Source organism: Pholis gunnellus (assembly GCF_910591455.1).
Source record: "Pholis gunnellus genome assembly, chromosome: 12".
Lineage (NCBI taxonomy): Eukaryota > Metazoa > Chordata > Actinopteri > Perciformes > Pholidae > Pholis > Pholis gunnellus.
This window is the reverse complement of record NC_136539.1, coordinates 23,966,834-23,992,695: the sequence shown is the minus strand read 5'-3', so window position 1 is coordinate 23,992,695 and position 25,862 is coordinate 23,966,834. Positions and strand designations below refer to the sequence as shown.

General features: G+C 46.0%; 1 protein-coding gene across 1 annotated transcript in view; it reads left to right on the top strand.

The window, feature by feature from the left end:
• slc49a4 (solute carrier family 49 member 4) overlaps window positions 1-25,862 on the top strand; it is a 31,769-nt gene that overhangs the window by 3,331 nt on the left and 2,576 nt on the right. The window contains exons 3-8 of the mRNA XM_079170861.1: window positions 2,296-2,570; window positions 3,444-3,573; window positions 8,052-8,160; window positions 12,658-12,725; window positions 19,405-19,532; window positions 21,339-21,521. Coding sequence (XP_079026987.1) covers window positions 2,296-2,570; window positions 3,444-3,573; window positions 8,052-8,160; window positions 12,658-12,725; window positions 19,405-19,532; window positions 21,339-21,521 — 893 coding nt within the window. The remainder of the gene's footprint in view (window positions 1-2,295; window positions 2,571-3,443; window positions 3,574-8,051; window positions 8,161-12,657; window positions 12,726-19,404; window positions 19,533-21,338; window positions 21,522-25,862) is intronic.

The following is a 25,862-nucleotide window of genomic DNA, read 5'->3' as shown; positions in this document are numbered from 1 at the left end:
CTCCCACGTCAGACCGGGAAACATTAAAAGAACCAAATCATTATTCTGAGCTTCACTCAGGAGCTCAGAGAAGGTCACTGAGTGATTCCATCTGTGATGATTACTGTCAGTGAGGAAGAACATCAGACCGACACGTGGAGCAAATGTATTCATATCGCTTTCACTGCACACGTTTAAAGGACCTGTTTAAATAATGTGGTGCAGCGATACGAGCTGAATGTAAAAGGCCTCTGTTAGTTTATTAAAGAAGAAGAGCATCAGTTTAATGTTTAACATCGTGTGTGTGTGTGTGTGTGTGTGTGTGTGTGTGTGTGTGTGTGTGTGTGTGTGTGTGTGTGTGTGTGTGTGTGTGTGTGTGTGTGTGTGTGTGTGTGTGTGTGTGTGTGTGTGTGTGTGTGTGTGTGTGTGTGTGTGTGTGTGTGTGTGTGTGTGTGTGTGTGTGTGTGCGTGTGTGCGTACGTTGGATTAGAGGCATGCAGCACCCTGCATCACCAGCAGATGGTGCTCTCTGCTTTCTAGTGTGTGTGTGTGTGTGTGTGTCTCTCTCTCTCTGTGTGTGTGTGTGTGTGTGTGTGTGTGTGTGTCTCTCTCTGTGTGTGTGTGTGTGCGTGTGGTTTACTGACCTCCTCCTGCAGAACGGAAGATCAAACCCGGCTCGGATCAGGAAACTTCCAACGTGTCACTTCCTGTTTTCTCCTCATGACTTCCTCTCTGTTTTGGGTTTCTCGGATCCTCTGAAAGGAAATCAAAGGAGTTCCTGTCTTCTGCTTTTAGAAATCGATCCTCTTGTTATGATAAGAAGAGAAAAGGCAACGTGACTCACATCAGAGACATTTATTGATGAGATCAGTTCATTGTGTCCGTAGTGAAGGAAAAGATGTGATCTCGACCTGCACGTCGTGCACGAAGCGTCCTCGAGTGGTTTATGAATACAAGTTCACAGATGTGGAGGTTTGGTTTCACTCGTCGTCTTCTTGATTCTCCTCCGTTCCTCCGGCCTGTTGGCTCTCTGGTGCTTCTCAGTGTGAACGTGTTGGTGCTCTTCATGCGTTGGAGGATCAGGAGGACGCTCAGCCTCCTCGTCTCGTCTCTGTGATGAGTTGTTGTCTCATCAGCGCTCAGTGCTCTTCTGTGACTCCTCAGCGCTCCTCAGTGCTCCTCTGTGACTCCTCAGCGCTCCTCTGTGACTCCTCAGTGCTCCTCTGTGACTCCTCTGTGACTCCTCTGTGACTCCTCTGTGACTCCTCTGTGACTCCTCTGGTTGCTACAGAAACACTTCTGGTCTGTTAGTGAAGTCAGATTGTGGTCTGTGGGACCCTGAAGGCACCGTCTGACAGGCTCCATCAATACGGATTAACTTAATCATCTCTCCTCCTCTTCCTCATTAAAGCAGCTTCTACACGCTACAGACTGGACTTCTGAATCCAGAAGCAGCGTTAGAATAGAAGCTGTTTAGTTTGTAGGTGAAGACTTGAAGCTCTGCAGGAGGAAGAGCTGAACATATTCTCAAAGCTGAATCAGTCTTTATTTAAAGTGGCATGTTTGACCTTCAGTCACGTGGAGGTCAAGTTTAAGAGAACGGTGAACACGAGCTGGAATATCCGTCTTTAATGCAGATCTTTTTGTGTTTATTTGTGTTTATTTGGCTTTAATCGCCTCTTATCGCTGCTTTGGTCACGCAGAAGTCCCAGAAACTAAACGGACACATTTAATAGTATCGCTCTGATGTTCATGTACGTTTGTATTTCTACTCTATTGTTAACTCTTTGATCAAACTCTGGCACAATAAGTTTTATGTCATCTTATTATTTCTTAGCTTAGATCTAAATGTGGAGGGTTGTCGTACGTTCTTGGATCTAAACTTTTATTTTAATAACCTAATTGGTGATTTACGTCCTTCAGATTGGTCTTAACGAGGTCCTACAAAGGGTTAACGAGAACTTGGTTAAACTTACAAACATGCAGTTTTCTCTTCCAGCCTGAACTCACTTATGTAGAATAAAAATCATCTCAGCTGTCAGATTTACAAACTAAAAAAACAAAAACTAAGATCCTCCTCAGCTGAGCCTCACGCTGCTCTGAGCTCTCAGCCAATCAGCAGCCGCGAGGCGTCTCCTGTCTGCTGATTGGCTGAGAGCTCAGAGGTCACCTGTCTCCGTGCTCAGGGCCCCGGACTCTCTCAGGGATAATCACGCCTTAATAATAACAAAAGCTTCATTTCTTCATGACTTTTTATTTAATCTCGATAGATGTGAAGCCACGTTTGATTGTTGAACATAATTATTATTATTCCAGGTTGATCCACGGAGGTCACTTCCTGAACGGTCTGGCGGGCCCCACCATCATGAGCTCGGGCCCCTTCCTCTCCACCACGTGGTTCGCCCCCGACCAGAGAGCCACCGCCACGGCCGTGGCCTCGCTCTTCTGCTACCTGGGCAGCGCCGCCTCCTTCCTGGTCGGCCCTCTGGCGGTGCCGGCCCCCAACCGCACCGGGGCGGCGACCGCCACCATGGCGGCGGCGGTTTCCGACAGCTCCATCCGAGACCGGATCCAGCTGGTGATGTATGCAGGTACCGACCGCTCGGAGGATCGATAGCACATCGCTTCTTACATCGTGTCGAGGGACAACAAATACAGTCAGAAAAAGCCAATTATAATGTTCATAACCGCCCCGCGTGGAGGAATGGATTTGTGTTCTGCTTAACTGATTCAGAAGATTAACAGAGAAACGCGCTGTGATAGACGGCGGCTGCAGCTCTTGTTTAACCTGCAGGGTTCTGTAGGTTCTGTAGTTCTTAAAGCTAAAGGACGGATCAATGAGCTGTAATGAGCAGCTGCTGCTCGATCAATACGACGCACAGACAGACGTTCAGACGTTCACTGCAGTGGAGTCAGAGAGGAACGCACCGACCGCCATTCATCAAGATTCTGATCCTTCATCAAGATTCAGAGTATTGATCAATATTCAGATTATTCATCAATATTTCTTAAATTTCTCAGATTCATTTAACAGTTCATTTACCAAAAATGAATATCTTAAACGTGTCTATTTTATTTCGTCGTCTTCTCTTATCAAACTAAAGTCATGGAATATTAACCTAAAATGTCAGAAAACTAAATTCAGAATTATTGCTGTAACACGTGATTTATTCTTTTTACTTAAAGGTACAGTGTGTAGCATGTATGGGATCTATTAGCAAATTCAATATAATATTCATAAGTCTATATATCTTAGAATGAGTCCTTCATGTTTCCATGGTGAGCGGGAGGCGGCCATGTTTCTACAGTAGCCCAGGAGGGACACAGCATCTCATGGATTATTTCTTCATGTTCACTTCAGGAGACTTCAGCGTGTCACAGTGACTTTCTGTAAATGTTGAATTAGCCCGTCTGTCTCTGAAACAACCCGTCTGTCTCTGAAACAACCCGTCTGTCTCTCTCAGAGCTGTCTGTGATCGCTGTTCTCTTCACGGCGGTGCTGCTGTATTTCCCGTCTCGCCCTCCGATGCCTCCGAGTGTAGCAGCAGCCAGTCAGCGCCTCAGTTACAGGAGCAGCATCTGTAGACTCCTCAGGTAACACACACACACACACACACACACACACACACACACACGGACGGACGGACGGACGCACAGTCACACACACAGTCACACACACAGTCACACACACACACACACACACACACACACACACACACACACACACACACACACATGCATGAGCTGCCTTAACTCTTTATGTGACTCAGAGGCAGAATTATCTGCAGGCTGATTATGAAGCTGAGCGTTTACTTCACAGGTGTGAAGAGAATCTGGAGTATTTCACCTCATCACTCACTGAAACCACCACACGTACCACAAATATATATTTATATATATATATATAAAAGTTGGAGAAAGAAGAGCTAAAATAAACTGATTGAATCTCACTGCAGCCCCCCCGTCACTCCACATCGGCTGAGCAGAGAGTCCTTTGGCCCGACTTGTGGAGGAATGAAGCCCGTGGCCAGGGATTAAAGGGGGGAGAGAGGGAGGGAGAGAGAGAGAGAGGGAGAGGGAGAGGGAGAGCTGGTCTGGCTCTGCTGCTCTCGGTCCTCTGCAGGATGAAATAGCTTCAGTGCAGCACCGTGCGGCCCACAGGCCTCTGACCAGCTTAACATAGTTGAGAGCTGCCTCACATACACGACACGGACCAAAGCTGGTAGCACCCGAATGCATCGTTCCAGACAGACACACACACACACACACACACACACACACACACACACACACACACACACACACACACACACACACACACACACACACACACACACACACACACACACACACACACACACACACACACACACACACACACACACACACACACACACACACACACACACACACACGGACCGGCCAACTGAACTAGGTCATCCAGCTGAGAGCGGCTCTGTTCCACTTGTGATAGGCAGCCTTCCAGAGACCTGATGTGTGTCGGTCCAGCAGCATCAAGCTGCAGCATTCTCCTGCTGGTGGACGTGTGTCCTCTAACAAGAGGTGCACAAATACTCTATTATTCCTACTAATCTGTTTCCATGGCTAATGAGTGTTAATATTCCATGCAGCCGTTGATATTCAGATGAACATAAAGTCTCTCGTCCTCATCACCAGTGAATCCACGGTGACGTCGTTCTCTTCTGTGTTTGACGGGTCGGCGTCCTAACACGCCGTTCATCACGTCTAAACACGTCAAAGTGAACATCGGGAGCTAACAGATAGAGAGAGATATATATATATATATATATATATATATGTCCAAAGAATGGTCCTAGAACCTGAAGAACGTCAACATATAACGACAGTGATGAAGGTGATTGGTCGATACCTGCTCCGCTCGTTAAGGTGATGCAGAGCTGATGGTAGTGACAGCAGGCGGTCGTCCACTCGTCAGTTCCTCCTCCTGACACGTTCCCATTGATTGATCTGATCCTCTATTCAGAGTCTGAGCGCCGGTTAACGATCTTCAGCTTCCAGCTGTTCACATCTGCCTCCTCAGCAGCCGTCTAATGAGACGCCCTGAATGTGTCTGCACGAGGTGTAGAGTTGTCATTGTGTTCTGATCACAGTGAGGGAGAATACTAACCAGCCTGAGTATTGACGCCCCCCCCCCCCCCCGACCCGACCCGACCACAGTCGGGCTCACTTTAGCTCCCAAACTTGTCATCTTGATGCATCGCTCTCCAGCCGGGTCTGCCAAGGACAAAAAGCACTTAGCTGATGACGCCGCCGCCGGCTTTGAGACGTCTTCGGAAGTATTTCATCACCAGCAGGAAAAGAAGAAGTCTTCCTCGGCAGCAAAGCGTCTGCCTGCTCACATTTGGTTTGTCTAAATAAGCTCCCCGGACCAGGAAGAGGGTGCATGGATATTGATTTTCTTGCAGTTATGGCAAGGTTAATGAAAAGGGAGCAGAGACGGTGCTCCATCACGGGGCTTTTTACGAGCGTCCCTCCACGCTCTCCTCAAGGCCGAGCAGCTCCAGGCTGCTGAGGACGGGTTAGTGTCTCTGTGGAGTCCAGAAGAATACGTTTACAACTATTATTCAGAATATATGACCATAATCTGAATTTATTATGGTTCATGTAAACATTATGTTCTGTAGCTCTTATAGTGAATCGATCATGTTGAGATGACAACATGTGATTATTGTTCATTAAGGCTGTTTACATACAAGAATAACAAAGAAATGTGGACGCTGTTCTTAATTTAATGACTTTTCTTTCTCACAATATAATTAAAAAGAACCAATAAGGAACCGAACCGGTGAGCGGTATCGACAAGGAACCGATAAGTCGTATCGATATTCGTACTAGTATGGATGAACTCCTAACGGTACTCGTCTCTAACAGCCACAGAGCTCTTTGCTGTTCAGGTTTTTGTGTCGGAGAACGAGTCCCTTTAAGACTTATGGTGCTTTTTGGAGCCGTAGTCTGGATCAGAGGCCCAAGGTTCTCCAGATGTCCCCTGCTGATACAGCTCAGGACTCAGCATCCCGATGAACGAGGCGGAGCGGGGAATAAATGTCCGGGAGTTAAAACGGCGTCCATGAAAGCACAAAGGACAGAAAACAAATGTATGAATCCTCCAGACGCCGGCGATTCTAATCATGTCGTCGAGGGTCGAGGAGGCGGCGCTGATTCAAATCAGCACGCCGCCTCGTTGGGCGAAGGTGATCAGTGTTGGTGTTCCAAGTGATTGTAATTGTGTGTGTGTGTGTGTGTGTGTGTGTGTGTGTGTGTGTGTGTGTGTGTGTGTGTGTGTGTGTGTGAGCTGATTAGATATTAGCCGATGACGTCTGCAGCCTGAAGCCGTTAATCACAGCAGGAAGACGGAGCTTGTTTTCAGGATTTCAGCTGATAATCAGTTATTAATACACTCGGGTAGTGTTGAGGAGATAAGATGATTTATTCAATTTAGGGAATGAGCAGAAAAAAAGATCAATATTCATTTTATGAAGAAAAACATTCTCTTGGTTTTACACTTTGAACTTGGTTATGTTGTTGAATATCTTTTGGTTTTACTGTGAACAACAAGCTATTTGGATAAATGTACCGATATGACATCGTGATCGTGAGACGTGGTAGATTGTGTCTTAATGTGGCAGAAGTGTTTTCCTGCTTTTAAAGTTACGTTAAAGCAGACGTATGTTTAACTTGCGTTATGATTGGAGGCCATGTTTATTGGATCCTTTATTTTCTAGCGCTGGAACGTTTGCTCAAAGGATTTGTTCTTCGTCTTCCACAGAACTTCTTTTTAATATCTGCACCCTGGTTTCGTTCCAGTCCGTCCATTCTTGATTCTAAAGCTCTGTTTTCGTTTTCAACTTCTGTCTTTTTTTTAGAGCAGGCCATGTTATTGTCGGACTCGATTTGATTGGCTGAGTGGCGTCGTGTGAAAACCCGCGCTGGTTAAAATAGAAACGCAAAACGTAAGAATTCTCAATAACTTACGGGTTATAGATCCGTGTCCGCCTGTCGTCATCTTCTGAATAATACTAAAGACTATTTAATTTAATTCAACAAGCTAACATTATCATGTTAGCATGCTTACCAATAGCATGGTAACACGCTAATGTTTAGCAATCGGAGAAGCTAACATCACGTTAGCACCCTGATCGTGCAGCTTGTGAGGGCATCGCCAAAAAGCTCCAACGATGACATCATCTTATGACATCATCTTATACAGACGCTCATCTCCACATATATCCACCAGGAAGTGATTTCATGATTGATCACCATGAGGCCGTGTGTATCACCTTCTTATGCAAATGAACAGGTTTACACGTCAGTATTTCTCTTGATTCATGGAAACGGAAGCGTTTAAAACGTCTGCGCTCGTATCCGACTGTGAACTTTGTCAGTTCATTAAGTCCATTAAAGTGTGCGACAGTAATAAACCCTAAATCATCAGACGCCTCCTTCTCGTCCGTCTCTGCCCGCTAGTCATAACTCATAACATGCAGGCTCATAATGTTTGTAATCAGTTATTTCTATGTGAGCTTTGTGACACCAAAATAACATAAATGTACACATCGGAGGTATTAAAGTGCTGCATAAACTCCGACTGTCAGCCACAGAAGTTACTTCAGTCGGTCCTGATGATGCAGGACGACGGTTCACTCCTCTGGTTTCACTGCTCAAAGTCAGCGTGAACTAGATGCCCCGGTTCAGACCACATGAACACAGCGTTATGTGTGAGGGCGCCCCAACATGCACATCTATGAATATCAGAACGTTTGCCCCGTTTGGTGCAGTGAGAGACTTTAACCGTAGAGGTGAAAATACTGTGTTGGACTGTTTAAATGTTAGCGTAGATCTGCCTGTTTCAGTTTTAATTTGAGCAAACGGCTGCATGTTAAACTGTGTGAGTCATGAACATGTGTGTGAACATCGGGCTGTGTGAGGACGGTGACCGGATATAAGGAATAATCTGTTTTTAAGGAACATGTTTGTGTCAGTGGGTGTAGTTCGTAAATGAAATCTTAAACCTCTTAATGTGTCCTCTTCAGCAACCTGCGGTTCCTGATGGTGGCGCTGGCCTACGCGGTCCCCTCTGGAGTGATCGCTGGCTGGGCGGGAGTCCTCGACATGGTCCTCACGCCGGCCAAAGTCAGCCAGGTCGGCAGCAAACCCGCACACCAAAACAACTTATCACCAAGAAATAAAGTCAAAGTAGAACGTTTCACTTTCAAATCAACGTAGCGGGATGTTCAGAGCGGCGGCCATCTTTGTGTATCGTAGCGGGCTGACTTCTGCACAAACTAAACCGACGTACGGGGAGAACATTACTAGTGCAGCATTAAAGCATGGTGGGCTAGCAGGCTAGCTAGCTAGCCACTAAATGAGTCAAATTTAGCATTTAGAAATTCAAATGACCACGGAAAACTCTTATTCTACTTCGATGCATATCACCTTTGACCTCGTTCAACCGAGCTCACTGAACACTGAGTGCAGACACAGTGCAGAGCTTCTGGCTTCTGTGCACATTTCCTGCAAAGATTCAAAAATTCTCTAGTTTTCATCTTTAGTTGGATGAATTGCAACAAAATGTGAGACACACACACACACACACACACACACACACACACACACACACACACACACACACACACACACACACACACACACACACGGCCTCATCTTGTGTTTTCTGCATACAGAACAGAAGCAGCACGAGCAGCACGAGCAGCACGCCAGTTCATTTACCGGGTTTTATTTTCTCATTTCAAAGCCTCCACTGTGCCAGCATTTTGCAAAGCTTTTCACAAGCTCGCACGAACAGCGGGATGAGTAGCTGGTGAGGTTTCGTGGCATTTAAATGTCCTTTTAGGACATAATAGAACTATATAATGTCTCCTGAGAGCGGAGCCTGTTTGTGTGCAGGTGAAACTCTTTTAACGTGTTTTAAAGTCGACCTGATATACAGGAGGTGATTAACCCCGAGGAGGAGGAGGAGGAGGAGGAGGAGGAGTAGGAGGAGGAGGAGGAGGAGGAGGAGGAGGAGGAGGAGGAGGAGGAGGAGGAGGAGGAGGAGGAGGAGGAGGAGGAGGAGAGGCCTCCAGTCTGCTGCAGCAGTTTATCAAATCGCTCTTGTGAAAACACTTTAAAACGCTCTCTCGCTTTCTGTGTTTCCACGCATGGAAACGCTCTCCGATGGTTTGAGAACGGTCCAATCAGCTGCAGTTCACCATTTGCATTCCTGCTCGCCGTCTTCAGCCTGAGACCGACACAGGCAGGTCGAGCGCTGCAGAAGAACAGCAGCTGTGCATAGTTTCATGATCCAGGTCTCAACACAGCAGCATGTCAGAAGACAAGAGGAGGAATCTCTGCACGGTTACCACAGAGAGGAGATCACACGCCTCCTCTCTGTGGACCTCGGTGAGGAGGTGGCAGAGCGACGCCTCACGCTGCTTCCATTTCATCTGTTCTGCACAGATTTGTTTCTCTTCCTCCACATCTCTTTTATCCGCGCTAGTTAAGAAGTGTGTGTGTCTGTGCATCTAAACATGGAGAACCAAGGCAGGAGGAGGTTTCTCTGCGTGGAGATGTTTGTTCTTCAAGCGGAGTTGAGCGGAGGGAAAGTAAATACGTCTGCGTCTCCTCTTGTGTGTGAGCTGGCTGTGAACCCTCAGCTTTACCTCCTCTGACTCTACAGTCTGCTGAGAGCTCTGTGGATCCAAGAACAGCTTCAGAAACACGTCGTTCAGGGAGAGGCTAAATATAAAGACCCGCTTCCTCCCTCTGTCTCTAAACTCCTAATGCATTTTTCATCTCAACAAACATTCCAGCTTTCCCCTCTTGTTCCCCTCTTGTGGATTTTTTATTATCTTTCAATCATCCATGAGAAGCGTTCCAGAGTGTGACTGTTTCTCTGGTAATTTAAAGTACGCAGAGAGAGAGCGAGCGCCTCGGGCCGAGGTTCAACGCATCGACGGCAAGATAGCAATTTCATACTTTCCGTTAATGTCCTCGTGCTTTCCAATAATTCGGTGCAAACAAACGCGTGTTCACCTCGGTGCTCCTTTGTTTTCCTGATAATTGCTCCATTGTTCTGCTGCTCGGTGTGTCGTGATATGAACCTCCAGCTGTCTGTGCTCCAGATCCTTCACTGTCATCATGTCGCACTCACGGACTCATCTGATGCAGTGCTGCACAGTTCCTGCTTCTATCCTGCTTTATTTCTACCGTCTCTCTCTCTCTCTTCTCCCTGCAGCCGGTCTGCTGCTGAACACACACATTCAATCATGACCTCTGTGTTTCAGATGTCAAAGGCTGTTTTTTTTAAAGTGGATTCATTTGACAGCTCTGCTCCACCTCCGCTTCATGCGGTCGTTCATCGTCGGTCTGTCGATCTGTCTCTGAGTTTTTCTTCTTGTATTTATCTCTCATCTGTTTTCTCAGCCGGCCGTGCAGCAGTCTGATGTGTTTAGTTCTTATTTAGTTGTTGCTGCAGAGTTTCTCACAACTTCCCCCCCGAGATTAGTTCAACTTTGGGGACGTTGCAGCGTCAGGAAACGGTCGATCACAGCCAGCAGATATCTTTTATTCCTTCCGTGAATATCATTCTACGGTGAACATGTGGAGGATAAATGAAACGTGTTGCTGCAGGACTACCTGGAGCTTCACCGTCTGGACAACGACGTCACAACATCATAAAAAGGTCAAACTGAAGATGACAAATGCAGTAAAACCTTCAGTGCTGTTTTGACTTTATTTAGCTCATTATTTAGTATTTAGGCTTACTGCTAGATTTCTGCAGCTTCATCATCATTGCACCATGCAGGTTGCCAGCTGTCTGGTTACAGCCGCCATGTCTTTTAAATATGCACCTGGTGTGTTTTAACATTTGGCAGCGATTTGATTAAATGAATGAAAGGCAGCGGAGAAGAGGCACGCAAAGATCAGCTGCTAAATCTGAAAGCCACAGCAGGGAACTCTTTGAGGTTTTGTGTGATGCTGAAACTGTATAAACTTCAGGACTCGGACTGTTTATAGGAAGTAGACGTAGTCATCGTGACGTCTCTCGTTGGTTTGTGGACGTTTTGAAGCCTCGAGTTCGGCGTTTTGGTCGTCGCCATCTTGGTTTAATGCAACCAGTGAACAGGAAGTGACCATATCTGGACTGAGGAGGAGTGACGTAGAACATCATGCTGTATTGAAGAAGACTTGAAACTAGAGATTGAGACCATAAACTCATGTTTACAATGTTTACTGAGGTAATAAATCAAGAGAGAAGTAGAGTCATTTTCTCATAGACTTCTATACAACCAGAGGAGTCGCCCCCTGGTGGACACTAGAGAGAATGCAGCTTTAACACGTGAAGCTTTGACTTCTCTCTTCAGAACCGGAGGATGTCATCTGGTCAAACTACTAAGTCCAAGTCTACAGAACTCTGCCAGGTTTGGAGTTCACCTCCATGTTGTTTTCTCTCCGGGCCTTTTTTCTCCGTTGACCTCCTTCCTACAGACACAGCGGTTGTTTTCTTTGACAGAAACTCGGATTGAGTTTTATTCTCAGATCCAGTCACTCATGACATCATGCTCCCACTGTGTTTGTGTGATAAGTAGCTGAGAGTCTGGATGAGACCAGGACTCAGAGTCTAAGATGTATCTGGTCTGTATGTGATCTGATCTGGGATGGTGTAGGATCTCCTGGGCTTTGCTGTGTGAGCTCTGCAGGAGGAAATGTGCAGACAGAAGGATTTAGCATCGCCACAATGAGAAAGACTCAGAACTCTCACTGTTCCCTCAGTGGACCCTCAAAGTCACTTGTGAAGTTCTGGATCTCCGGTTAACTTTAGGCTCCGCCTTCAGAGGGAGCACTTCCCTGCTATTAAGGATGGTTGTGTGGATTTTGTGGGATTACATGCAGTAAAGGAAACACCATGTAGAAGCAAAGCTGCGGAGAAAGTCTTTGATTATTGGCTTAAAATGGCTTATAACTAGAGACGAGGAGCGAGGGAGAGAACGGGCAGAAACAAACGCGTTAACGTGTCAAGAGCAGAGAATCCGGTCTGTTCAGAGCTCGTCTCAGGCTTATTGACTCCGTCACAGTCCAGCAGACACGACTAAGCTTCAGATCTGACCTTCTTTAGACTTCCAAGGCGCCGAGAACGCTGCTGGTGAGACGGCGCTGGCGTTCTTGTTGCCATGACGTCGTGGGTGTTTTTGTTTTTAATAACGTTAGTAAATCGATCAGAAGACGTTTTTACATAACTTTGATAGTCCGTCTTCATCATAGAGCTCCGTGACGGGGTGGTGCTGAGCATGATGAAGCATCAGATCCTGTGTTTACGTTCTGCTCGTCCTGCGGCTGGTCGCTTTGGTCGAATGTTGAGTTTCTAGACTCGGAGAGATCGATGGGAACCAAACAGGAAGCCTCTCGTCTGATTGGTTCAGTGTGTGCGCTGGTTCTGCTGTTTGTTCTAGTAATTTATAGTGTTTTAGAGATCGGATCAGAGACTAGAAACACATGTTCTACTGAGTCAGTAAAACTTTATTTACACTGCGATGGTTAACGATGAACTGTACGGATCTACTGCGGTCCATTACTCCAGTAGTCTCTTCTCTTTATCGCTCCTTCCTCACTCTTTGTTCTTCTTTATTGTTCTCACAGGTGGACGCTGGCTGGATCGGTTTCTGGTCGACTGTTGGTGGATGTGTGTTTGGAGTGGCGATGGCCAGGTAAGCTCCTGTTCACCTGGATGCTTTTATTACTGTGAATATGGTTTAATAACAGATTTATTACAGTAACAGAACAAATCTCTTTGTAGTTTGTGTTTTATCTGATACCTTACAGAATATATATATATATATATATATATATATATATATATATATATATATATATATATATATATATATATATATATATATATATATTAAGTGTGTTGCCCGATATCCTCTGATTGAAGGACGACCCGCTCTACCATTGAGCCACAGTCACCACAAACCGCTGAAGTTTTTATATGTTAAAAAGTGTTTTCCACTGATGGAAACTAAAGGCCAAGAACAGCAGCCTGTGAGCCTCTGTGATCGTGTGACTTTCTCAATGTCTTGAGGACGTTTGAAGTAACTTCAGAAGGAAACCTAGAAACAGAGCTTGTCTTGCTTCCAGACCTCTCGTCTCTTATTTCGGCTCATACTTCCTCAGCTCAGTGGAGACTCGATGGACTCTGTGAAGCATCAGATGAGACCATAAGTTCTTCCTGTAACTCCTCATTTACATCTGCAGCTGAATCTTAAATGTTTCTAAGACGGTCAGAATACCAGACGGGTTGTTCACAATATGAAGGAAAGTCTTCATCACTTCTTTTTATCCCTAAAGCAGCTTATTATTAAACATTGACTTCAGAGGGGAGATAGATTATTTGTTGAAGGAACTATAAAGAAGTATTTTTTCTTCACCTTTGCATCTGTAGAAATGATTAGAATCAGACACAGAAAGAAGAATCAGCGTTGAATTGAACCGCTCATAGATTCATTCATTGTGGGTCAGAAGTCGGTAAACTTTGTTTAAAGGGGACACAAGCTAAGAAGAAGTTGGTAACCACTGACTGAGGTTGAGATGAAAGTAAAGAGATGAATTGACTTAAATATGTAAAAGTGCAGCTTTTAGTAGTAGAGCTGCTGGGTCCATACAGTCTCTACATTTATACTCATCAGTTATTAAAAAAACAAAGTACAAAAAAATAAAATAAAAACTAAAACACAAGTCGATGCATGTTTTATTGACGAGTCCTCAGGCAGCTGGACTTTATCGGTCCTCTCACGTTGGACTGACTGGACGCTATAGTGACTCTATATCGCCTCTCCAGGTTTAAAGTGGTATTACAGGAAGGGCCGGGCTAGCTTAGCATGCTAACTTCAGTAGATATAAGTAGTTCCTGGTGTTTCTCTAACAACGTAACCTCTTCACAGTCTGGTGATGACGTTCATTTATAATTGCTTTAAACTAAGTCTGGACACGTCTTACACATTTTAATATTGTTTGCATTGTTCAAATAGAAAAAAGGATAATTCCAACTCTCCTCAGCTGTAATAAAAACAGGACGGTTCATTGGTTGAATGAACGTAAACGTGACACAAAAGACGGTTGTGAACAAAGTCTACATTGAAATAATCGATTCATGTTCTGTTCTGCTGCCTCACAAACACGATTAGAATCTAGAGTTGTGTCCCTCCAGTCACATACTGTACTACTCTAACGTGATTAATAACTAATACATCTCACACAAAGATCATTTGAAGGTTGAATTGTCTCTCTCTCTCGCTCCTCTAATCTCATCTCTTTAATATATGACCTGATCCAGCCACGCTGCCATAGAGCGGGGGGAACGGATGCTAATGCAAAAGCCACTTCTCCTCTGTTGATGGATAGCGAGCCGCGCCGCAAAAGACAAAAAGTGTAGAGTCAGCAAAAAGCGAGGGGGATTCATTCCCCGCTCCGACGGATATATGTTCATCGCAGAGCCGAGGCCCAATCAGCACTTCCAGGCAGGCCCAGTGTTTTCTTAAAGCTGTAATCAGGGAAATGAGCCCATAACTCCCGCTGTTAATCAATGAAGCCGTTAGCAGCACCAGATGAAAGTGTATGTAAACAGAGCCGTTGAGTTATTGGTGTTGATTACAGAGACTCTGAGTCGCTGGAGGGATTGATTAGTCAGCTGCCCCCCCGAACCCCAAAACCCGTCGGCGGGATCGAGAAACACGTTTTAATCCAACATTCGACAAAACTGAATCAGTCATTATCGTCAGATTCTCATCTTTCGGACCGTCCTTGAACACATCGTGTGTGACGAACGCTTCCATTGGAAAACGCGACCGAAGCTAAGCTTCAAATATTTCATTAAAAACATTTTATTCAACGTCTCATTCAAAATCTCCTCCCAAATAAAACATTTGCTTTAAACCGGTTAGTCTGGAGTTACTGAGAGAATAACTAATAATATACAACAGGATCCACTCTAATGCACAGACATCCACTAAACGCTTTCATTTCTCTTCTTAAGGGGACCAAACTATTTCAAATATAAATATCTTAATTATCCTGTTTTTTTTAAATATCTCTGTTCAAACGCATTAAAGAAAACGGCTGATTTCACACTTTAAGTAGTTCTACAACATTATTTCATCACTATCTCCACACCATTTAACTAAACACCCATGTGTTGTAGACACATATCTGTCTAATTAATAATGCTATGCTAAGCTAAGCTAGAACATACTTTAAGCTTTAACCTGATGTGTTTCTCTCTTCTTCTTCTCTTCTTCTTGGTTTTGTTCGTTGGTGGATTAAACCCCAGATGTAATCTGACAGTGATTCAAACTGTTTATTTATAAATAGAAGAGAGGTCACATGGTCCCTCTTCCAGAAACGTGACAGGATCTGGTTCTGGAGTTGTGTACCAGTTGTAGGCGGGACGGGGACCCAGTAATCCCAGCACACAGCCCAGGAGTCCTGGGAGGAGTTAAAGACTTCCTCAAGATCTTTGAATGAGAGAAACCGCTTTATTTTGGCAAAAGTACGAAGCTTTTACTTCTGCACTGACCTGATTGTCAGACCTAAGAGGCGGAGTCAAATATCCCGCCATGGTTTTTTGACATGTTTAACGAATAAGGACAAGACTGTCTGCCGTCTCTCTGATGGGACTGATGACATCAGACCGCTCATTTGGTGTTTAGGAGGTAAAGCGGAGCGTCGTCGGCGTAAAGGCTGAGCTGTATATTGGGGAAACTAAACGCTTCCTCCCTCTGGTTTTATTCCTTCTTCTTCACCAACTTGCTTTGATATGGCTTCACTAGATACATTAAGAAACAGTATCCGGGAGGATGACCGCTGGATCAAAGATAAAACAGATGGGTCCACACACCAAGTATCTCCCGTTAGAAGGCTTTTTATTGCTCTGCCTCAGACTTTACTGCCTTCACCAGAAGCTTTGTATGAGGCAGGTACAGAGAGCCGTCTCTGTCTCTTGTCTCACTAGCAGTCTTTAAGATGTTAATGTCAGGATGTGACTTATTATGTGCCATTAGCTGTCCCTCTCCCTGCAGGTAGCACCACACTGAGTCAACTCTGAGCACTTAGTTTGCCGCAAGGGAGGCAAGAAAATTGCCTCCTTTTTTTTAAATGCTTTTTGTGCTGCAGGTGTTGCTGTTTCACGTTTTTTAAATGGCCGATACTCCTACAAAGTTAAATCTCTTTGGGGATTGGTAATTGCCCTTTGCAAAAGAAAAGAAAAGAAGAAGAAGATGCAAACATTTCATTGCCGCTGGATAGTCGAATGCTTGATGCACCCGTCGTGGAATTATTTGAAAAAACAACAAGTGTGGCCTTGGACAGAAGCTGATTGGATGATTTTTCTCCCCGAGGAATGAGGAGGAATCACTAACGAGCGTTCCCTCGTTATCTTCCCATTACAACCCCCGAGAGACGAGCAGGGAGAGGTCTGAGCCAGGCAGAACTCCAGGTTAATGAGGAAACAGAGCAAACACCATCAGCCACTGCCTCGTTTGTTTGGCCTGCAAGAACCGGACAGTCTGTGATTGCACGCTGGTCCTGGTTATTATTCCGTCTCCGTGTATTTGGTTATTTACTGCACGTCTGTCTCTAAAAAAACGTGGACGGGCCTAATTTATAATATAGTGGAGAAGATATTTCATCGTTCCCTGCAGGCACAGGGAGAGCAGAACATTTAATCTGATTCTACATGACTTAAATGATGCTATCTTTATGGCCGATAAATCCTGTTAGAGCGGCGTAAGAGATAGACTCTTAATTCTGCCGTTACCTCATGAGATGACATGACCCTCTTCACTCAGCGAGCGCTGCCACGCCGCTCTGAGCTGCACCACGGAGGCGTTTCAAAGTCTTATCTTCAATAGGATTCTGGATTTTCTTTGGTTTCTACTGAGGATGTCAATAATTAAAGGAAACACTGTGATATAGATATTCCTTAAAGCAGCTCACTGTCGTTTCTGTGACTATTTTCAGAAGTGGATTAATCCACATCTGGTGCTCTAGTTTATTTAGACGTGATCCCACACACACCATCCTGCTGCTGCAAATACTCACTAAAGTGTGTGTGTGTGTGTGTGTGTGTGTGTGTGTGTGTGTGTGTGTGTGTGTGTGTGTGTGTGTGTGTGTGTGTGTGTGTGTGTGTGTGTGTGTGTGTGTGTGTGTGTGTGTGTGTGTGTGTGTGTGTGTGTGTGTGTGTGGTCCCTTCGCTAAGTCCCGCCCCTCTAACAGAGACTGGCCAATCACAGCGTATCGTGGTCCAGCTCTGATCAGGAGCTCTGCTAGACTCAAGCAGTTTGTACTCGACGTGCCGTTCATGAATTTATTCTCTGAAACTCCAGAAGACGTACAAACAAAATGAACCGTGAAGAATCAACGAGTGTAACAAAACACCATGAAGCAGCCTCCACTGTGAAGAGAAGGGATTATAACGATGTAAACTCACATCTCATGTTCATAAACTACTTTATTACCTTCATACAAACCCAGTAAAGAAACAAGTCAAGTATTAAATGTGTTATAAAGACACAAAGGTTGAATAAAAACTATTTACTATAAACTAATTGACCTTATTTGTAAAATCCTCAAACATGTAAATAATGTTTTTATAGTGAATATTTGAGACAGTCGTGTCTAAAAAGATCTTTAGTTATTTAAGGCTCATAAACTCAGAGGAAGGAGAAACTGTATATCAGTGACTTGTTGGTGACATTCAACTATCAGCCAAACTGTTTGAATCAAACTGTGTCATGCACATAACTTCACATCAGTGGCCGAGCTCTTCATCAGACTCGGGACCATCGGAGCTGCTGTGGGGAATAAGCTACTTATGGAGTTCCTGCTCAGAGGATCAGATTGGAAGCGATACAGAGCTGTGATCCTCTCTGCAAAGAGATGAGGGCTTGTCTGTCTGTCGGGGGGGAAAGGCTGAGGATTTCATCCCTCTCTGGCACCGGAGGACGGTGGAGGGTTTGATCCAGTCTGTGGCAGATGGGCCGGGCAGATTTGAGGGGCGTCGCTGTGGGGAAGAGAAGCCAGACGCCTCTCGGACAAGACAACCAAGTGCAACCAGCTCAAGCTTTCAAACTGAAATATATAATCTGTTTTCTCAGAGTGAGCCGGAGTCTAAAGCAGGAGACAACCTCCGGTTCTTTAAAGTTCTTCAGAGCTTCACGTGTTAAAGCTGCATTCTCGCTAGTGTCCACCAGGGGGCGACTCCTCTGGTTGTATAGAAGTCTATGAGAAAATGACTCTACTTCTCTCTTGATTTATTACCTCAGTAAACATTGTAAACATGAGTTTATGGTCTCAATCTCTAGTTTCAAGTCTTCTTCAATACAGCATGATGTTCATTTAGTAAATGATGGTCCATTTAGAGTCACACAGACCATAAAGCAGGGGATGCTTTAGGGGCGGGGCTACACAGTGATTGACAGGTCTCTACGTCACTCCTCCTCTGTCCACATGTGGTCACTTCCTGTTCACTGGCTGCAAAAAAACAAGATGGCGACGACCAAAATGCCGAACTTGAGGCTTCACAACGTCCACAAACCAACGAGAGACGTCACGACGACTACGTCCTCTCCCTGTAAACAGCCTGTGGTCTAGAGGTAGAACTCAGAATGACAGCTCATGAAGTCTCAAGAGACATGGATGTCGTCTACAGACGCCACGCTGCAGCGCTCTGAGCGGCGTTCTCATTATTCCCCCCCGGTCCTCAGCTCACTGACAGAACTTCACCGCCTAGCTGAACTAATCAGCCACTTCCAACACTTCTTCTTCTTTTTATTCTGCCGTTAACTTCGCTGTCAAGTTCAGCCCTCGTTTTACCTCCGGAGCATCTCGTCTGTGAGCAACCAAACAAAAGTAATTAGTGTCTGTCTCTGTGCTACAGGGGCTTCTGCTGTAGCTGCATCTAATCTCTACACCAGCAAGCATATGCACACACACACACACACACACACACACACACACACACACACACACTGTGAGGAGAGGAGTTAATGAACTATGAGGGTTTAGAAAGGGCTACAAAGGAGAAACAGCAATCCTCCAGAGAGACGGAGAGTCTGGGAGTCGGCCCGGTGGCTTGTCTTCCACAATATATTATAATGTGCATTTCAAGTCCGCCTCGCTAAGCCGGTGAAACAAATTGAATCAAGTGTCTCTGCTCGTGTAACGACAAGCAGAAAGAAACAAGGAGAAGGATCCGGGTTGAAACAATGCGTGTCTCCTCTGATAGACGACACCGGCAGACGTTACCGCGCAGAGCCGCTCTGTGTTCATGACGGACGTCGTTGTCTTCAGGTCTTAACGGTTTCACTGTTGTTGTTTCCCTCCCAACAGGTTTGCGGACTCCATTCGGGGGATGCTGAAGCTGATCCTGGTGCTGATGCTGGCGGGAGCCTCGCTGTCCTCCACCTGGTTCACGCTCACCTGTCTGAGCTCCTTCACCCACCTCCCCTCCACCGCAGGTGGGTCCACGAACACCAGGCGGTCCAGAGACCAGAACCAGAGTCAGGGGGGTGTTCGGGGGTTATGTTATGAGACACACGCAGGGATTCAGTTCATACAGTCCAGTTTATTGTAACCTTCACCACGGTTATTAGGTTTAAAGACGTTCAGCTTCAACCTGAGTGTTCATCAGACGAACACGTTGGATTGAAGTCGTTGTCATTAGAGATTCAGATCGGATCAGCACGAAATATAAAAGGAAGCAAATATAACTTTTAGAGATCTCTGATCACGCTTTTGTGCCGATTATTGATGATAAAACGTGTTTTCTGTTACGCCAGAAGACATCAAGTACAACTCCTCAGTCCACATATGCTCACTTCCTGTTCACTGGATGCAATAAAACAAGATGGCGACGACAAAATGCAAACCATCGAGAGACTCCGTCCACTTCTTATCTTCAGTCTATGGTGAAAGTACTCGTGACAAAAACAACCGTTTTAAAAAATACATCAATGTGAGAATCAATTATTATCCAAATATCATGTTGGCCGGTTATAAGGAGTTAAAATAATCTTAAAATAGTCATTTTCAGCCCTCAATACAAAGATTTGTAGACTTGCAGTTTAATAGAAACGTCTTCCTGTCACATGATCCTGAGCTCACCTTCTCTTCTCCCGCTGCCTTCTGGGAAATCTTTGTCAGATTACCTAATTCAACAACCTTGAATCATTAGTGCTGAATAAAGACGAGCGGGGGGGCGGCTGCATGAGTGGCTCCTGGTCTCCTGGTCACGGCCGAGAGGCCCTCAGAGGCCCTCAGAGGCCCTCAGAGGCCCTCAGAGGCCCTCAGAGGCCCCGTGATTAAAGGGCCGTGAGGGCTAATGGTGGAGCTCATTTGCTCCAGAGCTGACGGCTTCATCTGCACCAAACGGTTCCCTCTAGACTCCAGACTGACTCAGCACGTCCTGGTTTCACATGATCACATCCACCATCATCATGTTCTCCTTATAGTCCACTAAGAAGTGCTCCCAAATGAATCCGGACCACATCTTTACTCCGACACACTTATTGTAGTTCAACGAGTGAAGAAATGAGTTTTTAATTTACTGTGGAATCCATGAAATGAGTCGTAATGCTGAGCACCTCAACTAAACACAGACGTTTACTGATTCTTTCAACTGAATTGCTGTCAAAATGTGAGGATTGCTGTGACCCTCGATGGAGTAGAGGAGAGTCGGTCCTGATGGAGGAGACTCCGTCCTGATGGAGGAGAGTCGGTCCTGATGGAGGAGACTCCGTCCTGATGGAGGAGACTCCGTCCTGATGGAGGAGAGTCGGTCCTGATGGAGGAGAGTCGGTCCTGATGGAGGAGACTCCGTCCTGATGGAGGAGAGTCGGTCCTGATGGAGGAGAGTCGGTCCTGATGGAGGAGACTCCGTCCTGACGGAGGGTTATGAGATGTGTTGGTTGCAAATTGTCCAGTTTCCATTCGTTTGTGTCCCTTAAATCTCAACCTTGAAGAGACTGAGGTGATGTTTGCGTGAGGTTCTCCTCAGAGTTCTCCTTCAGTAGATGTTCTGCTGTGGACGTATGTTAGACTCCTAGAAGATTCTATATGAGTTTAAGTGAACGTTCTATTTAGAACATGTTCTCCTCTTTACCTTCATGACGGTGAACTGAAGCTGTTCTCTGATCTCTACAGACACCAGACTCCATGTGAACAGGTTCATCCTCAGAACTCAGGAGCTGCTCTGAGTCTGTGATGTTCAGAGACTTCAGTGAATGACTCACCTTCACCAGCATGCTGTCCTTCTCTGTTCTCAGCCATCCTGTACACGTCCTGCATCCTGGTGGGCATCTTCATCTACAGCAGCGTGCCCATATTCTTCGAGCTCCTCATCGAGACCGTGTACCCGGTCCCTGAAGGCATCACCTGTGGAGTGGTCACCTTCCTGGGGAACCTGGTGTCCGGCCTGCTCCTCGTCTTCCTCACCTTTTACTCTACAGGTAAGACGGGAGTGTGATGAAGACGATGTAGCTCCGGTGCAGGTTTAGAGTCGCTAACGTAAGTTCTGGTCCGTTCGGAAGCTTCCTGTCCTCCATTGTTCTCATAAATCCAGTTCATGAAGCTGCAGATTCTGCCGATAAAAAGGCGGACGGACGGAAAATGAGGCGACGAAGAGAATCTGCACGAAGAGAGACGCGCTCCTCTTTTTGTACTTCAGATGAATCTTTGATTTAGTGATCCAGGACCTCTGCAGAGAGGACGCCATGTTGCTTCTCACATCACTCGGCCTCCACCCGTCCTCTGCAGATGCACCGTCCTCAGCCTGCATCAACCATCATCACTGTGTTATAACATCAGAGCCGAGCTCACTCATTTAGTTGTCAAAGTCAGGAAGCACAGAAGCTGAGGGACGACTCAACGTGTCCCCTGTTGTGATCCAGATGACCAGCGATGTTTAGAGCGAAGCAGCCGAGCGATGAATCATAGATGAGAGGCCGGAGCTGCAGGTAGAGGGACTCATGAAGAAAACATGACGATGACGATGGTGGTGAAGGTGTGTGTGATGTGCTGAGATGCATCCTGACGAGTTCGCTACGACAGGAGAGCCTGAGGTGACGGAGGCTCTGAGGTGACGGAGGCTCTGAGGTGACGGAGGCTCTGAGGTGACGGAGGCTCTGAGGTGACGGAGGCTCTGAGGTGACGGAGGCTCTGAGGTGACGGAGGCTCTGAGGTGGCCGGTCCGTGCTGTCAGCAGAGGAGCTCTAACAGATGTTTGTGTGACGACTGAAGGTCAGAGCGACGCCGACGCTCTGCAGAACTAAACTAGACACAAAGTGTCTTTGCTCTTATAAATGCACATTCTACAGGTTTGTTCTGCGTGTTAAATATACACACACACACACACACACACACACACACACACACACACACACACACACACACACACACACACACACGCACACACACATCTCCAAATGTATTGGCAACAGAAAGATGCATTTATTTCTAGAATTCATGTTTTTATCCAACGAAACTGATTCAATCCATGTTTGTTGGCATTTAGCCTTAAAAAACAGTATCTGCAGTCAAAAAGTGTTCTCTAGCCTGCTGCTACACACACACACACACACACACAGACACTCAAAGACACACAGACACACACACACACACACACACACACACACACACACAGAGACACACACAGACACAGAAGGAGGCTCACGACTGCTTTAACAGACATCCAGAGCTCCATTAAGAAGTGATAGCAGCTTTAATGTGGAATATAAAGATGCTGGTGGAGTGAGCTGATGAAGATGCTGGTGGAGTGAGCTGATGAAGATGCTGGTGGAGTGAGCTGATGAAGATGCTGGTGGAGTGAGCTGATGAAGATGCTGGTGGAGTGAGCTGATGAAGATGCTGGTGGAGTGAGTTGATGAAGATGCTGGTGGAGTGAGCTGATGAAGATGCTGGTGGAGTGAGCTGATGAAGATGCTGGTGGAGTGAGTTGATGAAGATGCTGGTGGAGTGAGTTGATGAAGATGCTGGTGGAGTGAGCTGATGAAGATGCTGGTGGAGTGAGCTGATGAAGATGCTGGTGGAGTGAGTTGATGAAGATGCTGGTGGAGTGAGTTGATGAAGATGCTGGTGGAGTGAGCTGATGAAGATGCTGGTGGAGTGAGCTGATGAAGATGCTGGTGGAGTGAGCTGATGAAGATGCTGGTGGAGTGAGCTGATGAAGATGCTGGTGGAGTGAGTTGATGAAGATGCTGGTGGAGTGAGCTGATGAAGATGCTGGTGGAGTGAGCTGATGAAGATGCTGGTGGAGTGAGCTGATGAAGATGCTGGTGGAGTGAGCTGATGAAGATGCTGGTGGAGTGAGCTGATGAAGATGCTGGTGGAGTGAGCTGATGAAGATGCTGGTGGAGTGAGCTGATGAAGATGCTGGTGGACCGTGAGGACGTCTCACCTTTAAACGTGTGACTGAAGTAAAAGATGATTTAGAACCTAATGAGAACATTTACTGCAGATACAAGATGTTTATCAGCTCAGAGCTGCTGATGTAAAAGTCAGGATCCTTTTACTTTAGTTCTCATAAAGGAGAGATATATTCTGGGATGTATTTAATAGATATATAGATATATATTGTCGGTAAATCCCATAAAGAGAGAGGAAAGGTCTCAAGCCTGGAAATCGACTGTGATTGTTGCAGCTTGTGGAAGTGAAGCTCAGAGAACATGAAGCCGGTTTAACTGGAGGTCAGTTTGTCTCCGGTGAAGCCGAGCGGAGCCGAGCGGAGCCGAGCGGAGCCGAGCGGAGCCGAGCGGAGCCGAGCGGAGTCACACTGATCCGCTGACGAGCAGCCTGTCAGCACCGTGATGCAGCTCAGAGAAGACACACTCATAAATATACTGTCATACTTTAATAACAGGCTCATAAATATAGTTTCATACTTTAATAACAGGCTCATAAATATAGTTTCACACTTTAATAACAGGCTCAGCAGTTTGCATGAACAGCTGGTCACTTTGAGTTTGGACCCAACACTCACACAGGACACACACACACACACACAGTGGGACTATTCTCAGATGCACATTAATCCACGTTTGGTGCTCCAGTGAGTGTTTGTATGAGGGATGAGTCAGAATATCAGAAGCAAAGGATTCTGGGTAGAACCCGCTTGGACCCCCTATTTCTAAGAAAGTGATTTAACTTTAATGAACGGACACAACGTGATGCAGAGATGTAAAAAGTCTGAATTCATGTTTTGTTAGTTTTCTCCTCGAGACGACGAGCGAACCGCTTTTAAAACGCTCTCTACTCTACTCCACCTGGATCGATCGGTGCTATGCTAAGCTAACATTGTAGCCGCTCCGTCAACACTCAACGTAACGTCATAAAGGTGTAAATACGTCAGCGTGTAGACGCTCTACGCTCTAACTCTCTCATGTGTCACTGTGTGCTCTGTGCTGTGGTAGATCAGCTGCTCTGCTGGAGATGAATGTGATTATGATGTAAATTCCCTTCTGGACGTATTGTAGCGGGGCCGTCTCAATACTCTCAGAGAAATAATTGCAGAAGTTTCTTTAGAGCAAAGAAGTTTCTGCTGAACTTTTACATTCTCATCAGAAGTGAAGATGCTTTGAGAGAGACTGTGGAGGTTTCTTTGTAGAGCTCCGTCACTCCTGAGAGAATAAAAGCCTTTTCTCACTTCCTGTTTGTTCCCCGTCACTCATCATTCAAAGCCAGAGTGAGTGACTTTACCCTTCTAACCTGACCCCCCCCGCCCCTCATCCCCTCAGAGCAGAGAGCAGAATGAGTCTCTATCCTGACTCCTTGATGCTTCAGGTCTGTGTCAGACTCCTAACCAGACGTGGTGACGTCTCTTAGTGTTTGTGGATGTTTTGAAGCCTCCGGTTCAGAGTTCATGGTGCTGAAGCAGCAGATGGATTGTCCTCTTAGCCCCGCCCATCTGTTGGTGTAGTCTTGGATCTATAATGTTCTCCGTTTGATAGTCGCCGTGTCGTCCTCTTATGTTAAGAATCCTCCTCCTCCTCCTCCTCCTCCTCCTCCTCCTCCTCCTCCTCCTCCTCCTCCTCCTCTCTGTTCAAACTTTACCTGCTCCCTCCAAACTTTGCTCCGGTCTTCAGAGATCGGAGTACTGGAGCAGCTGATTGAGTTACGATGATGAAGCTCCTCGTTAGCGTCCGTTTAGAGCCGACTGAGCGTCTCCGGCTCTAAGCGGGCGAGACGAGAGGACGGCGGGTCAGATAAACACGACTCCATTAACCCGCCTCCACGCCGGGTCTCCTGCTGTCCGGCTCTCACGCTCCTGATTAATGACGCCTCCCTCTCCTGTCCAGCTCCTCCTCCACCTCCCCCCTTCGCCTCCGTTTATCCTTTCATCTCCACTCCTCTCGTCTTTGGTTCTTTCTCCTCGGTGAAGCACACAAAGGCTTTTTCATGCATTGATCAGCTTCATGTCTGCAGATAATTGACGATATCATGAAAATCAAGGTCAAAGTGGAGCCACATTGTTCTGGCAGAGACGTGTTTTAATCAGAATATAAGAAGTAGACGTAGTCACTGACTGGTTTGTGGACTGATGCCATCTTGGTTTTTGGTCGTCACGTCTTGGTTTTTGGTCGTCACGTCTTGGTTTTTGGTCGTCACCGTCTTGGTTTTTGGTCGTCACGTCTTGGTTTTTGGTCGTCACGTCTTGGTTTTTGGTCGTCACGTCTTGGTTTTTGGTCGTCACGTCTTGGTTTTTGGTCGTCACGTCTTGGTTTTTGGTCGTCACGTCTTGGTTTTTGGTCGTCACCGTCTTGGTTTTTGGTCGT